Below are 16,310 nucleotides of genomic sequence, written 5' to 3' on the forward strand. Positions count from 1 at the left end.
CCAGGCATGAAGTAAGAAACCCCTCTCAAATGGTGGAAGGTTTGGAAACAAAAAGGACAGAAGTTACCCATTCCTTCCTAACTCTTTAGGCTGATATATGAAAAATAGCTACTTGGATGAAACACAGGAGAATTGCTGGTATGTGTTGGCATGAATCAATACATAGAGCTTGAAAATCCTGCCCTTCACACCAGAGAGATCTTCTGATTCCACCTAAGGTGAGCCGCCCTCATCCGTGGCAGGTTTCTTGGTTGCAGGACTGGCAAGCCATGTAAAAAACCGCAGAAGTCAGCAGGACCAGAAGATCCCGCAGGTGGCCAATGGCAATCTGTCTTTGCTGCCGGAAAACAGAACCTGCCCAGAGAGTCATTCAAGCAGGAAGGAGATATAAACTAACTAAAAACTTGACCAAACAGAAAGCAAATAAATAATAAATAAATAATGGACGGCATGGTGGCACAATGATTAGCACTGCTGTCTCACAGAGCCAGGGACCTCCGGTCACAGTCTGTGTGGAATCTGCATGTTATCCCTGTGTCTGCATGGGTTTCCTCTGGGTGCTCTAGTTTTCTCCCACAGTCCAAAATTGCATGGGTTTGGTAGATTTGGTTGATGCTAAATTGTCCCTTACCGTCAGGGTGATTAGCGGGGTAAATACATGGGGTTACGGGATAAAGCCTGGGTGGGATTGTTGTTGGTGCAGGCTTGATGGGCCAAATGGCCTCCTCCTGCACTGTAGGGATCCCATGAACTCGCACCAGCTTCAATCTCTTGTTGTATATTTAAACTATGCAAACTGTGAAAACAATAAAAAGGATTCCTGGTTCACAAAGTGTTAACTCGACTGAATCCCGGTGTTGGTACTGTTCCAGCATCCGTGGCTGTGCATAAGCACTGAGTCAATACATAATACATAACTTAGCATTAATGTATGATTCCTATCTGTTATCAGTCAGTAAACACAAAGAGGTTCTGTTTTATGGAAATAGCTGAACAATGATAGTCCTTTCCCGCTGTAGGATAAGTATTCCTACACCTAATAACAACACCAACTGCTAAATGACTAGAGGTGCAGCAAGTGAAAGCAACCTTTATGCCAAAGCTACATTTGGTGAAGGTAACCATTTGTTTATTGTGGTATCTGAGATCTCCATAGTGACGAGTGGCTTGGTAAAACTGACCCTTGTATTGAATGCTGGATTCAAGCCTTTGGAGTCTCAACTGTGTATTGAGTGTGGAAGATCAGAACTTTAATCCTGTCATTTCACATTTGCCCAATTTGTGCTTTGATTTTAAGTGCACAATTTGCTGCTAAAACAAATGAACCGTAAAAGACAGATAAAACTGAAAAGTAGTATGATATTAAGTTCCAATGTTTCTGGATGTTGGAATTGTTAACAAGGAGACACTGACTTGGCAGATCATTTATATATAGTAGCAAATAAATATGTACAAACATGGGGAAAGGGATTAAGCTTCATTAAAGGCCTCTCAAAGAACAGTATCTGCGTGTGGCTCAAGTCATGACAGGAACAATATTGGTGAGAATCTTCTGGCGTTGTTTTTTTGGTTCCCATTTTTATTGAGCCAGATTTTCAGGTCAGTGGCAGTACTGAGGAATGTCGCTGTGTAGAACTACCTGTCTGGTCACCAAAAGTTTAAAGTTCATGGAGAACCACTGCATACGCATTCGTCAGGACTTCCTCTGAGTCCCATCGCCCAACAGCCACTGACTGGAAGATTCTTGTGCTACTCCCTTAGTTTCTATTAGTTAGCTCCACTGTTTCCACACATTTTCTGCCCCATTTGCAAGTAGTTCCACTGCCAAATCAATGTCGTTTTCACGCAACTTTCCAGGAAAGCTAAGTAAATAACTTGAAATTGGATTCCCCTCTCCTCTTCCACATTTCACCTTCCTCTGAAAGATCCAAAATACAATCAATAATTGTTCTCCCATGTGGCAATTGTGCCTTCAGTTGTCGTTGGTCTCAGCTCGGAATTCTCTCCCCAAACCCCTTCACCACTCTCACTCCGTTCCTTAATGATGCTGTGTAAAATATACCGTTTTGACCAAGCCTTTGGTCATCTGTCCTAATGTATCCTCGATTTTTGTTCAATCCTGTTTGTGCTCCAGTGAAGCACTTTGGGATGATGACAATGTTAAATCAATGAGATTGAGATTTGGTTTCCTACACCGGGTAACTCTCAGCCCAACTTACTAGCTTTACTCTCGGGAAATCCACAAGAATTAGTGCCTTCAGAAGGGAGCAGACTAAAGCACGTGACCTGAAAGGACTATTTGCCTGATCAAAGAATTCCTTCTACAGACCACCTAAAGCCACTCAATCAGGAACTCCATACAAAACATTTTACTCTCCAAGGAAAGATTGTGAAGTTTCTGTCTTCATCCCAACACACATGAAGCAAAACTCCAGCGCACCTCTCATACCTTGCATTTCTATATTGCATATTCTAAACAAAGGTGATTTCTTTTTCTGAAACATCAATCTTAAGCTCTCATAAAAATGGTATAAAATATTCAGAAACAGTAACAAAAATACAGATTTTTTTAACACTGTCATTTCAAGCATTCATATGTATAAATTCATATGCTAAATCTGACAATTGGAATATTCTGCTTGTTCAGTACATGATATTAAATATAATTGTTTAGTACACTGAGTTAAGTGCTATTTGAGTTTCTTTGAGAAATCTGTTGTGGTCCACAAATTAGACAGCTATAAATTCTTCAACAGAAGTGAATCAAACAATTCTAAACACGCATTACAAGAAAACATTCTGCCCCATCAATTCTGGTTTGATTCTTCAGAAATTTATTACTAGCAATCTGCTGGCTGCTGGGTAAAGCCCGCTCAACAACGAGCCATACAGATCAGAAGATTGCAAGCTCGATTTTGGATCTTTCCGAATCTGCTGACCTCAGAACAGGCTGACAACCCATGTCTTTTAATTAACTTCACAGTTCACTGACTAACCCCTTCAAGAACAGCGTGCATGAAGGTCAGATGAGGAACGGATTGGTTTCATCAGTGATGTCAATGGTCAAACATCCAGTCATCGTTACATATAGACTGAGGTATTGGAAAACCATAGAGTGCGCATCTAACTCTACCCCAACTTGGCTCATCTAACTCTATCCCAACAGGACTCAATAATCTCATGACGGTAGAGAAAAAGAGGATAAATAAAACAAGGGAGGAAAGAAAAGCATCAATAGATTTGTTATTGAATAAACACAAATGGTAAAGTTTATTTATTAGTCACAAGTAGGCTATATTAACATTGCAATGAAGTTACTGTGAAAATCCTTCAGTTGCCACACTCTGGCACCTGTTCAGGTACACTGAAGGAGAAATTAGCATGGCCAATGCACCTAACCAGCATGTCTTTCGGACTGTGGGAGGCAGAGCACCTGGAGGAAACCCACGCAGACATGGCGAGAATGTGCAAACTATACACAGACAGTGACCCAAGCCGAGAATTGAACCTGGGCCCAGACGTTGTGAGGCAGCAGTGCCAACCTCTGTGCCACTGTGCCACCCACAACTTTGCCACAGACAAACGTTAATAGCAAGACTGCAGTTTTCACTACAAATCAAATTCAAAGAACATTTCTCAATAGAGTATTTCTCTCACCATTTGTTGCATCAAATTCCCTCGAATGTTTATATGCTGTAAAAATAATTGCAGTGCCAAAACTGCAAATCTGCAGCTCAAATCATAAACTAAACTGGGAACAAAATTTTAACTGAATTACTTTTAAATGGGGTTGGGGCAGGGGAGAATAATCTTGTCTAGAACATTGTGGGTCTTGAAAGAAAGGAGCATGACTCCAAATTATGCTCTTCAATTTTGGTGAAATTTTGCACAATAGAGTCATTGTACAGCAACTGCTCACACAGTTTATAGTTGCAACTATTTTTATCTGTGGCAGCCACATTTTGAAGACCTGCAGAGTTCTTTCTCTCTTTGGCAGATCTGTCACTCATTGATGACATTTTTACCCAGTCAAGTTGCTACAGGTCTGATTCTCCGCCTCCCAGTGATGCACTCATTAACCACACAATGGATTCTGCCTTGTCTCAAATCAGCAAACAGGTAATGGAGCTTACATCAGCTCATGAGAGTATTCCTTGCACTACCTATTCCAGTAAAGCTTCTTGCAGTTAACCACCCCCCCCCCCACTTCCTTGTATATTTTGAACAGCAATAAATTCTACCTAACATCCAGTGAAAAGCACACATTTCTTTCTGCAGAATAAGTAGTAAACTCAAAAAAGCACGACAAACTGCAATTCAGCCAAAGTACCTTGTACACAACACTACAGATTCTGTGCAATACAAAATGTTCATCAAGCTCTATTAAGGAAACAATTTGCTTGTAAACGATCCTCAGAAATGAGTTCAGAATTAGAAATTAGGAATACAAGGACAGTTTAAGAGAAGAACATTGCTGGAAAGAGGAACACAAAGGTCCTCCTTTTAATAATTTCTGGTAAAATTATCATTTTCTTTGACAATATATATGATCTCTATTCAGATCAAGGCCTCACTCTATTATTGTTTTTATTTATCATGAAATGCAACTAGTTCTACACCATCTTAAACTGCATGTGCGTAGAACACAACTTTTTCTAAACATCCTGTCCAAGTTCAAATGACATTACTGACTAAGTGACCTTAGGCTGCCTGTAACTGGATGAATCAATCATATTCTCTGTATTGGATTACAGAGGATCAGATTAACAATGGGCTAATGTATATATTTGACACCTCATTTATATTGATAAAATCAATGCCATTGCAAATCCAACATCTCAATTACCAGAAGAAAACCACTGCAGAGACTGGAGAACAGAAATAAAAACTGAAAGTACTGGAAGTATTCAGCAAGACAGGCAGCATCTGTGGAGAGTGTATCAAAGTTAATGGGCAGGTTTTTATGGCCTCACTTGTCCTGAAACTGTAAAATCCTGCCTGAGGTTAATGGACCTTCGCATGGGTGGCACAGTGGTTAACACTGCTGCCTCACAGAACCAGGGACCAGGTTCAATTCCAGCCTCGGGTGACTGTGTGGAGTCTGCATGTTCCCCCCACGCCTGCATGGGTTTCTTCCGTGTGCTCCGGTTTCCTCCCATAGCCCAAAGTTGTGTGGGTTAGGTTGATTAGCCATAGTAAATAGCCACTTAGTGGGACTAACATGGTAAATGGGTGGGGTTATGAAGATAGGGCCTGGGTGGGATTATGGTTGGGGGAAGACTCAATGGGCCGAATGGCTTCCTTCTGCACTAGAGGGATTCTCTGATTTCTATGATTCCTGTAGCAGGCGGGGCTGTAAAATTCCAGCCAATGTTTCAGTTTGATGACATTTTGGCAGAGCTGGAAAAATGTGAGAGATGGAACAGGTTTAAAGGAATTATAAAACCAGGCAAGGGTAATGGAGAGGAAACAACAAAAGGAAAGGTTTGTAACAGGCTGGAAGACAGGGCAGATTAAGTGATAAAGGGGGTAAGGGAGTAATAATGGACAAGCGAAGAAACAAAAGGGTTAAGAGGACGTGTAAGTGAAATTGCCATAAAAAATGGAAGCCAAGGCTGTGATTTGAAATGTTGAACATAATGATCAATCTGGAAGGTCGTAAATGACTAACTGAAAGATGGGGTGCTTTTCCTTGAACTTCTCTTGTGTTACGTTGGAACAGTGTAGGAGGTTAAGGACAGAGAGGTCGGAATGAGTGTGTGATTGAGAATTAAAAAGACAATTGTGCAGAAGCTTAGGGTCATCCCTGCCGACTGAAAGGTGTTCCATAAAGCGGAATCTGTGTTTTGTCTCTCCCGTGTAGAGCAGCCCAGTGGCTACAGTGAATATTGTATACTAAATCAAAAGAGATCCATGTACATTGTGGTTTCACATGGAAGGAGTATTTGGTCAGTGAGTAGTGAGGAGGTGAAAGAGTGGGTGTTGCACTTGCATAGAAAGGTACCACGGAAAGAGAAGGAATGTTGAGATTAACAGAGAAGTGGACCAAGGAACAGTTTCTTTGGAACGCTGAAAGGAGAGAGGAGAGGAAGATGCAAATGGTGGAGTTATCACATTTGTGGTGGTTGAAATGTCAAAGGATGAACTTTGAGAACAAGGTTTCTGGAAAGGAGAGAAAGAGTGAGAGCAGAAGTGCAGGAACTGGAATAGACACAACTGAGGGCTCCATTAACCACAGAGGAAGGGAATCCTTAACTAAAGAATAAAGGAGATATATCCAAAGTACTGGTATACAAGGTGGCATTGTCAGAACAGGTGGAATGGTGATGGAGAAATTAGGAGAATGAACTAGCATCCTTACAGGGAGTAAGGTGGAAAGAAATATAACCAAAGTAGCTGTAAGAGTCAGCGGGTTTATAGCTGATATTTGTGAACAACATATTCACAGAAATGTATAGAGAAAAGTTGAGGAAGGAACTAGAAGAGTCAGAGTCATGTGAAGGTGAGGGAAGGATGGAAATTAATAACAAAGTTTTTGAAATTTTCCAGTTTAGGGTGGCAGTAGGGAAAGACACACATACAAGAAGAGAAAAAAAGAGGTGAGGGAGAGGAACCAAGTAGGACCGGGCAATAACATTCCAAATAACAAATAACTTTCCAGTTCTTTGTAGAACTGTTTAAAGCATTTATTTATTGTATTTACTGCTTTAAGAATTCTGAGGGAGTGGTTAGCAGGCAGTTGTGGTCCATCAGCTTTAAATATCAACTGACCACACGGTGAAGCCTTCCATTGTTTGCTGGAGCAGACGAGTGAAGGAGCAGAGAGAGAGCTAAGATTTTACCTGTTAAAAACCTGTTTAAAATAAGTTTAAAGCACTTTGTTCTTTGTAGAACTGTTTAAAGCATTTATTTATTGTATTTACTGCTTTAAGAATTCTGAGGGAGTGGTTAGCAGGCAGTTGTGGTCCATCAGCTTTAAATATCAACTGACCACACGGTGAAGCCTTCCATTGTTTGCTGGAGCAGACGAGTGAAGGAGCAGAGAGAGAGCTAAGATTTTACCTGTTAAAAACCTGTTTAAAATAAGTTTAAAGCACTTTGTTCTTTGTAGAACTGTTTAAAGCATTTATTTATTGTATTTACTGCTTTAAGAATTCTGAGGGAGTGGTTAGCAGGCAGTTGTGGTCCATCAGCTTTAAATCAGCGCCAGGTTTAAAAGGAGGCCTGGTGTAGACAGCTGGGCTGCAGAGGAACCTGGAGTGGGAGGGTGAGAATCCGGTCGTTGTGGTACATGTGGGTGCCGGCGACGTAAGCAAAATGCAGACTGAGGATCTGGGGAGGGAGTATGAAAAGCTGGGAATGGAATTAAAAAGTAGAACCGACAAGGTGGTAATCCCTGGGCTACTGCCTGAACCGTGTGCAGATGGGCGTAGGGTTGACAGGATTAAGGAAGTGAATGGGTGGCTCAGGGATTGGTGTGGGAGGAATGGGTTTGAATTTATGGGGCATTGGCACCAGTATTGGGGTAGGTGGGACCTGTTCGGGTGGGATGGGGTTGGTCTGAACCGTGCTGGGACCAGAGTGCTGGCGAATCGAGTAAAGAGGACTGTAGACAGGGCTTTAAACTAATTAGGGGGGGGAGGGTGCGAGGGTAGGTGACCTTACGAGGCCTAAAGTTAAGGAGATTGTACATGTAAGGGAAGAGGCCGAGGATGTCCCAATAATAGAGGGAGTAGGGGGCGTGAGTATAGTTGGTGGCGTTGCGGCAAATAGGGTACAGGTGAAGGCTGGGATGAAAGCACTTCATCTGAATGCACGAAGCATTCGGAATAAAGTGGATGAGCTGGTGGCGCAGATCGACACAAATGGATACGATCTGGTGGCCATTACAGAGACGTGGCTTCAGGGTGACAGGGACTGGGAGCTGAATGTACAGGGCTATCAAGTGTTTAGGAAGGATAGGCAGGAGGGAAAAGGGGGGGGTGTAGCTCTGCTGATTAAGGATAGCATCACGGTGGTAGCAAGGGATGATATTGGAGCCAAGGAGCAGAGGGTGGAATCGTTGTGGGTGGAGATTAGGAACAGCAAAGGGAGGAAGACGCTGGTGGGTGTCGTCTATAGGCCCCCGAATAATGATCTGGAGATGGGGCGGGCTGTTAACGCGCAAATAAGTGCGGCGTGCAGGAATGGGACGGCCGTAGTTATGGGGGATTTCAATCTGCATATTGATTGGTCGACCCATGTTGGACGTGGGGGGCTCGAGGAAGAGTTCTTGGAATGCTGCCGGGATAGTTTCCTCGAACAGTGTGTGTTGGAGCCGACGAGGGAGCGAGCTATCTTGGATCTGGTGCTATGTAATGAAGCGGGTAGAATTAGGGACCTTGTGGTGAAGGATCCTCTTGGGGAGAGTGATCATTGTATGGTGGAGTTTCTGGTGCAGATGGAGGAGGAGAAAGTGGGTTCCCGGACACGCGTCCTTTGTTTGAATAGGAGGGGAGCACGGTAGGATGAGAGAAGAATTGGCGAATGTGGACTGGGAGAGCGCGTTGGAGGGAGGGTCTGTTGAGGAGCAGTGGAGGATCTTTAAGGAGATCTTTCTTGGTGCTCAACGGAAATTTATTCCGATGGTCAAAAAGGATAGTAGGAGGAGAGGTAATAAGCCGTGGATAACGAAGGAGGTGAAGGGAAGTGTTAAATTAAAAGCGGAGGAATTTAGAGTAGCTAAGAGTAGTGGGCGAGAAGAGGATTGGGAGAGGTTTAAATGTCAACAAAGATTGACAAAGAAGTTGATAAGGAAGGGTAGGAGAAACTATGAAGCTGGGCTAGCGCTTAATATAAAAAAGGGTAGCAAGAGTTTTTATAAATATATAAAAAGGAAGAGGCTGGCTAGGGTGAATGTTGGTCCTTTAAAGGATGAGAAAGGGGACCTAGTGGTAGGGGATGGGGATATGGCTAAGGTATTGAATAACTTTTTTGTTTCTGTCTTCACGGAGGACGTGAATAATTTGCCGGGTGTTAGCGATGGAAAGGTGGTAGGACTGGAGGGTCTTAATGACATCACTGTTACTAGAAAGGCGGTGCTCGACAGACTGGAGGGGGCTGATTGTGGACAAGTCCCCAGGACCGGATGGAATGCATCCGAGGGTTCTGAAAGAAATGGCGGAGGTGATAGTGGATGCCTTGGTGGTTATTTTCCAAACGTCGCTGGATTCCGGGGAAGTGCCGGATGATTGGAAAACGGCTAATGTTACGCCGTTGTTTAAGAAGGGTGCCAGGCAAAAGGCGGGGAATTATAGGCCGGTTAGTTTAATGTCTGTGGTAGGTAAAATGTTAGAATCTGTCATTAAGGAGGAAATTGCGAGGCATCTTGAAGGGAATTGCTTGATAGAGCAGACGCAGCACGGTTTCATTAAAGGGAAGTCGTGTCTGACAAATTTACTGGAGTTCTATGAGGATGTGTCTAGGGCGGTGGATAGAGGAGAGCCGGTGGATGTGGTCTTTCTAGATATTCAGAAGGCGTTTGACAAAGTGCCTCACAAGAGGTTATTGCAGAAGGTCGAGGGACATGGAGTTAGGGGTAGGGTGTTAGCGTGGATAGAGGATTGGTTGTCAAATAGGAGGCAGAGAGTGGGGGTCAACGGGTGCTATTCGGATTGGTGGATGGTGACTAGTGGAGTGCCCCAGGGGTCGGTGCTGGGGCCTCAGCTTTTTACCATTTATATAGATGATCTGGAGGAGGGATCCGAGTGTAGAGTGTCGAAATTTGCTGATGACACCAAGATTGGGGAACGGCAAATTGTGCGGAGGGTGTGGAGAGTCTGCAGAAGGATCTAGATAGGCTGGGCGAATGGGCCAGGAAATGGCAAATGGAATTTAATGTTGGCAAGTGTGAGGTGGTCCACTTTGGTAGGAAGAATGGTAGGAAGGACTATTACTTACGAGGCGAAAAACTGCAGCAGGCGACGGTGCAGAGGGACCTCGGGGTCCTTGTGCATGAGTCACAAAAACCCAGCTTGCAGGTGCAACAGGTGGTCAGGAAGGCGAATGGGATGCTGGCCTTCATAGCGAGCGGGATTGAATATAAAAGTAGGGAGGTCTTGCTGCAGCTGTATAGGGCATTGGTGAGGCCGCAACTGGAGTACTGTGTGCATTTTTGGGCGCCGCACCTGCGCAAAGATATTTTGGCCTTGGAGGGAGTGCAGAGGAGGTTTACTAGGCTGACACCGGAGTTGAGGGGGTTGAGCTATGAGGAGAGGCTGAATAAACTGGGCTTGTACTCGTTAGAGTTTAGAAGAATGAGAGGAGATCTCATTGAAACGTATAAGATGATGAATGGGATGGATAGGATAGAGGTGGAAAGACTCTTCCCGCTCAAAAAAGACAATAGGATTAGGGGGCACAGCCTCAAGATAAAAGGGGGGCGGTTTAGAACGGAGTTGAGGAGGAACTTCTTCACTCAAAGGGTGGTGAATCTCTGGAATTCTCTGCCCGTTGAAGTGGTGGAGGCTGCCTCGCTAAATATTTTTAAGACGCGGGTTGATGGGTTTTTGATAGGAGAGGGGATTAAGGGTTATGGGGAGAGGGCGGGAAAGTGGAACTGAGCAGCGACAGATCAGCCATGATCTTATTGAATGGCGGGGCAGGCTCGAAGGGCTGGATGGCCTACTCCTGCTCCTATTTCTTATGTTCTTATGTTCAAATAGCCCACAAAAAGGCAGGCATTGCTAGAAATGTGGTGATTGTCCCTTTAATGGCAATACAGCAGGACGTTCGACTGGTTTGAGGAACCAATCGGGACTGAGAATGGGTAATTATTCCAGGGGATGAAGTCCTCACTCAAGCCGAAGACATCTAGAAGACATGTAGTAGATATGCCAGGACTGGGACAGCTACTGTGCTTCTCCAGGGCAGCCAGTGCATGTGCTGCTGGCCCCTGTACAGTTTCTCCTTATTAACACCCTTTGTGTTCCTGATGAAATCTATGAGCGAACATCATTACAAGGACCTATCAGGGTTTCTATAGTAACATCTTTTACTGAGAGGAAGTGAGAGGGGTCAAAGGGAAGTTAGTTCAACATGAGAACAAATACAGCCAGACAGAGGGAGGTTATGGTGGAGAGGATGATTTGGGCCTCTGGTTGTGTAAGCTGTTGGGTTAACCTTGCTGCCTTCTTTATCTAATCTCACCATCATTCTATTCCTTTCTTCCTTGTGCATTACTCTGGTTTTCCCTTAAATGCTTTGTTGCTAAAGATTTTAGCTACTTTGTGGTAGGAGTTCCACATTCTAACCATTTTTGAGTAAAGTGAGCCTCAGTGCTTTTCTAATGGTGAAATTAATTTACCAATTGTACACCCATTCTGGAAGTTTATTGATTTCTTCCTTTATTCTGTCACAATTCTCCTCTGTATTAAATGCACTACATCACCTGGTGCACCGAGAATAAACATTTCTCCTTCACCTGGCCCACAAGCAGTGCTGTAGAGGAAACAGTGCTCCCTTTACTTATTGGGTTTCCTGAGGCACGAGAAACCTGGCTGACCAGGCTTAGACCTGGAAAACAGGTTAAATGTGAGGCAGAGAGTTTCATTATAATGTTTAAAAGGTCAGTCCATCTTTGGAAGCAAACTGTCTCCATCCATCCTGCTACTGCTAAAATTGGAGGTGGGTGAATTAGGGTTGGGTTTGAAATTTTAACATTCCATCCAAACACAACCCACCCATTTTTTGAGGTTAAAATTACACCCATTGTTAGTTTCACTTTACAATATTTCAAATAGGTTATTATCAAATAAGATGAGGAGTTAGCTAGCTCAGTTGGCTGGACTGCTGGTTTGTGATGCAGAGAGATGCCAACTGCATGGGGTCAATTCCTGTACCAGCTGAGGTTATTCATAAAGGCCTGTCTTCTCAACCTTGCCCCTTGCTTGAGGTAATTTAACTTGATGGTCACCTATGGTCATCTGAGACTTTATCTTTTATCAAATAAGAAATGGTAATTAAGTAAATGATGACTTTGTACAAACGAATTAAGATCATGCGTTAATAAACACAATTAAGGTAATTATTTAAAATGATTCCCGAAAACAAAGATGTTCTTACCCTGCCAGACAGGTTTCCCTGAAGAACGGTCTGCAGCAACACCGGAGCCACCTCTTGTAACTGTAGCATATGACAGAGATCCGTCAATTCTTCTCGGCCCAGTGACCCAGTGCCTATGGTGTCAAAGCTGTCAAACACCTCTTTCAGCCGTGCCTCATACTTATCTTGCTCTGCTTCATCCATCCCATAGCACACCACGATGACAACCTGTTGAAAAATGAAATAAAGCCTTCAACAACTTTCTGCCTAACCTCCTCGTCACAAAATCCTGGAAAAGGATTTACAAAGGGCTTTTGAAAAGACATTGTGTTGATTCAATGAATAAGTAGTGGTCAAGTAGTAAAATGAATGGTGAGTTGGTTATAAAACAAAAAAGAAAATAGGGATTGAAAGTAGTTACTCAGACTGGCAAAAAGTGAGAAGTGGTGTTCCATAAATCAAGTGTGGGATCTCTGGTGCTCGGCACTTACATCAATCATTTAGACTTTGGAATAAGAAGTATGGCTTCAAAATTTGCAGTCAATACCAAATAGAGTGTGCAGGTAATACAGAAGAGAACGAGGACAAAATAGAGGAAAACATTAATAAATTTTCAGAATGGGCATAGAAATGACAAATTAACTTTAGTATAGATTACGTGCTCCCTCTCCTAGTGGTTATACATTTTGGTAGGTGAGACTAAGGAGGCCAAAATCTCTCAGGAAAATAACTGTCTAAATGGGATAGAGGAGAAGAGGGGTCGGGGGTACAAAAACACAAGTTGCTATAAGTAGTAATGTAGCTTAACAAGGTCCTAAGAAAGGCAAACAAAGCAAAGGATTCATTTCAAGAAGGATAGAACTGAAAAGCAGAACACTTATGGTAAGCCTTATGTAGAACCTTGATTATTCCTCACTTGTGTGAAGGGTTCTAGTCTCCAGATTATAAAGGCATTGGAGAAGATGCAAAATCATTTACCAGGATGATACGAGAACTGAGGAGTTATAGCTATTGGAAGTACAAAGATGTGCTGGAAGTGCAGGTTGATTGGCCATGCTTAGTTGTCCTTTAGTGTTCCAAGATGGATAGGTTAGGGGAATAAGTGGGGTAAACATATGCGGTTACAGGGATAGGGTCTGGGTAAGATGCTCCGTCAGAGAGTTGGTGCAGACTCGATGGGCCGGATGGAATCCTTCTGCACTGGGGGATTCTATGATTTTATGAAAGATTGAACAGGCTGGAGCACCTTTCTCTAGAACAGAGAAAAATGAGAAATGGTGTGATATGTTTATTATAGTCATAGAGAAGATATTTTCATTTTGGGGATGTCAGAATTAAGGGCCACATACGATAGTCATTAATAAATCCAATTGAAGAGAAATTTATTCAGCCAGAGAGGGGTTAGAATGCAAAACGTGTTACTGCAAGGCAAATAGTGTAGATGAAGGTGAATCTTGATAAAAACATGAGGGAGAAAGGAAATAAATGATATGTTGGTGGGGCAAGGTGAATTAAGCTGGGAGGAAGTTCATCTGGAGCGTAAACATTAACATGTACCTGTGGGCCGAATGGCCCATTTCTGTGCTCTCAGTAGTAATGTAAGAAGTCATATGATTTGCATTCAGCAGTAGCAAGGTTGAAGGACTGTTGCACTCTGTACATGTCCCAAAAGACAAATCAGTACAACATTACAATTCCACTGCATCCCTGATAAAATCAATATTTCAGATCTTTGTATCAGCCAGCTGACAACAAATAGTAGTGATAATGATCTTACAGTGCGTCTAGGATGTAACAAGTGAAGTCAAAACTTTGACAAAATAAATATATATTTTAAATAAAGCAGATAGGTAAAAATTAGGCTTAGACAAACTGAAGAATGGGAAATAAAAACTTGGAACGGTCATCCTCCTGTCCCGGTTCACACATCAACCCTCCTCAAAATCAGAATCTAAACAAAACACAGCTTCTAAAGCAGCCCATCTCGGTGAGATATCACAATCCCTCAACACAAAAACTGGGTGGGGGGGAATCATTAGCTGTGACTCTGTAAACTTACTACTGACATACTTAAAGGTCTGCTGTCCAAGTGGCTCAGGACCATGGAACATAATAAAAAGAAGCACTGCAACAACCCGGTGAGCAAGCTCCAATGGGATGTGCCAGGCGCTTTCAACTAAAATTTACAGAATTTTACATTTCAAACAAAAAGTCTACGGATAGAAAGTCACTATTAAGAAATTGCAAGTTTAATAACTGCAGAATTACATACATGTCTATGAAGTATATGAAAGATGTATATAATTCTGCAGTTACTAAACTTGCAATTTCTTAAAAGTGACTTTTCATCGGTAGGCTTTTTGTACTGCTGCTGCATAAAAGGCATGGCTTTTCTGGAAACACTTCTACTTTGAATTCTCACTCAGCATGATACTTGCTCAGTGGCAGGTAACAGTGTCGCTAATCGCAATACAAAAAGCTTGTTGGCATCAGCTGGATGCAAACTCACTCCCCACTTGCTGTGATGATAGGAGAACACACTTAACAGTAATGACTGCATTTATTAATGTCACTAAGGTTTGTTGAGGTTTCCAAATGACACCAGCTGCAACATAATATGGAGCTGGAGACAACACAAAAGGGTCTGAATACTCTTTGACTATTACTTCAGGAGGCTACGTGACTTAAAGTAAGCTCCTTTGCTTTCAACAGACAAGGATAACAAGCTTTCATGCACAATATCACCCCGTTACTAATTCCCAAGCACAGACGTGTGAAATCTAATCAGCCAATTAAACAGAACATTACCAGATGCTTACAAACATGCACTGTAAAGAGCATTAAAAAGAGCTTTTAGGAAATCATTTGCCACATATTCAAATAGAGGGAAAAAAAATCAAACTGTCAAAAATGGCAGTCATTTATTATTCCACACCAACATGTTTAATTCTTAATTACCACAGAACCATAGAACATTACAGCACAAAAACAGGCCCTTTGGCCATTCTTGGCTGTGCCAAACCACTTTTCTGCCTAGTCCCACTGACCTGCACCTGGACCATATTCCTCTCATCCATGTACCTGTCCAAATTTTTTTTAAATATTAAAAGTGAGCCCACATTCACCACTTCATCTGGCAGCTCATTCCACATTCCCACCACTCTCTGTGTGAAGCAGCCCCCCTCTATATTCCCTTTAAACTTTTCCTCCTTCACCCTTAACCCATGTCCTCTAGTTTTTTTCTCCCCTAGCCTCAGTGGAAAAAACCTGCTTGCATTCACTGTATCTATATCCATCATAATTTTATACACCTTTATCAAATCTCCCCTCATTCTTCTACGGTCCAGGGAATAAAGTTCTAACCTATTCAACCTTTCTCTGTAACTCAGTTTCTCAAGTCCCAGCAACATCCTTGTAAACCTTCTCTGCACTCTTTCAACCTTATTAATATCCTTCCTATAATTAGGTGACCAAAACTGCACACAATACTCTAAATTCGGCCTCACCAATGTCTTATACAACCTCACCATAACATTCCAACTCTTATACTCAATACTTTGATTTATAAAGGCCAATGTTTCAAAAGCACTCTTTATGACCCTATCTACCTGTGATGCCACTTTTAGGGAATCATGTATCTGTTTTCCCAAATCCCTCTGTCTAGTACACTCTTCAGCGTGCTACCATTTACCATGTATGTTCTACCTTGGTTTGTCCTTCCAAAGTGCAATACCTCACACTTTTTTGCATTAAACTCCTTCTGCCATTTTTCAGCCCATTTTTCTAGCTGGTCTAAATCCCTCTGCAAGTTTTGAAAACCTCCCTCATTGTCTATTACACCTCCAATCTTTGTATCATCAGTAAATTTGCTGATCCAATTTACCACATTATCATCCAAATCATTGATCACCTCCCTGCTTGTTTGCCTTATTTCCGTAGACTCCATGTCAGTTTCCTTAGTAAATACGGATGCAAATAACCCATTTAATATCTCATTTCTTCAAATTTGGCCTTTTTTCAGATCAGAACCTCAACCCGAGGACCAGATCTATCTTTATCCATGATCAAGTTGAAACTAATGGAGTTATGATCACTGGAACCACTGTGCTCCGGATTGGCCTAGTAAGCTACTTGGTTTTCTCAGACTGCTACAACATTGCAAGAACCAGCCCCATCACCAACATCTCAAGGCGACCAGGGATGGGCAGTAAATTCAGTCTTGCCAGAGA

At 42.5% G+C, this 16,310-nt stretch overlaps 1 protein-coding gene across 3 annotated transcripts in view; it reads right to left on the minus strand.

Moving 5' to 3' along the window:
- nin (ninein (GSK3B interacting protein)) overlaps positions 1 to 16,310 on the minus strand; it is a 144,832-nt gene that overhangs the window by 113,913 nt on the left and 14,609 nt on the right. For all 3 annotated transcript variants that reach the window (XM_080202662.1, XM_080202661.1, XM_080202663.1), the window contains exon 2: positions 12,103 to 12,309. In XM_080202662.1, coding sequence (XP_080058788.1) covers positions 12,103 to 12,285 — 183 coding nt within the window. In that variant the 5' untranslated portion in view covers positions 12,286 to 12,309. The remainder of the gene's footprint in view (positions 1 to 12,102; positions 12,310 to 16,310) is intronic.

The sequence above is a fragment of the Carcharhinus amblyrhynchos genome, chromosome 14 (assembly GCF_965287045.1).
Source record: "Carcharhinus amblyrhynchos chromosome 14, sCarAmb.v2.hapA, whole genome shotgun sequence".
Taxonomy (NCBI): Eukaryota; Metazoa; Chordata; class Chondrichthyes; order Carcharhiniformes; family Carcharhinidae; genus Carcharhinus; species Carcharhinus amblyrhynchos.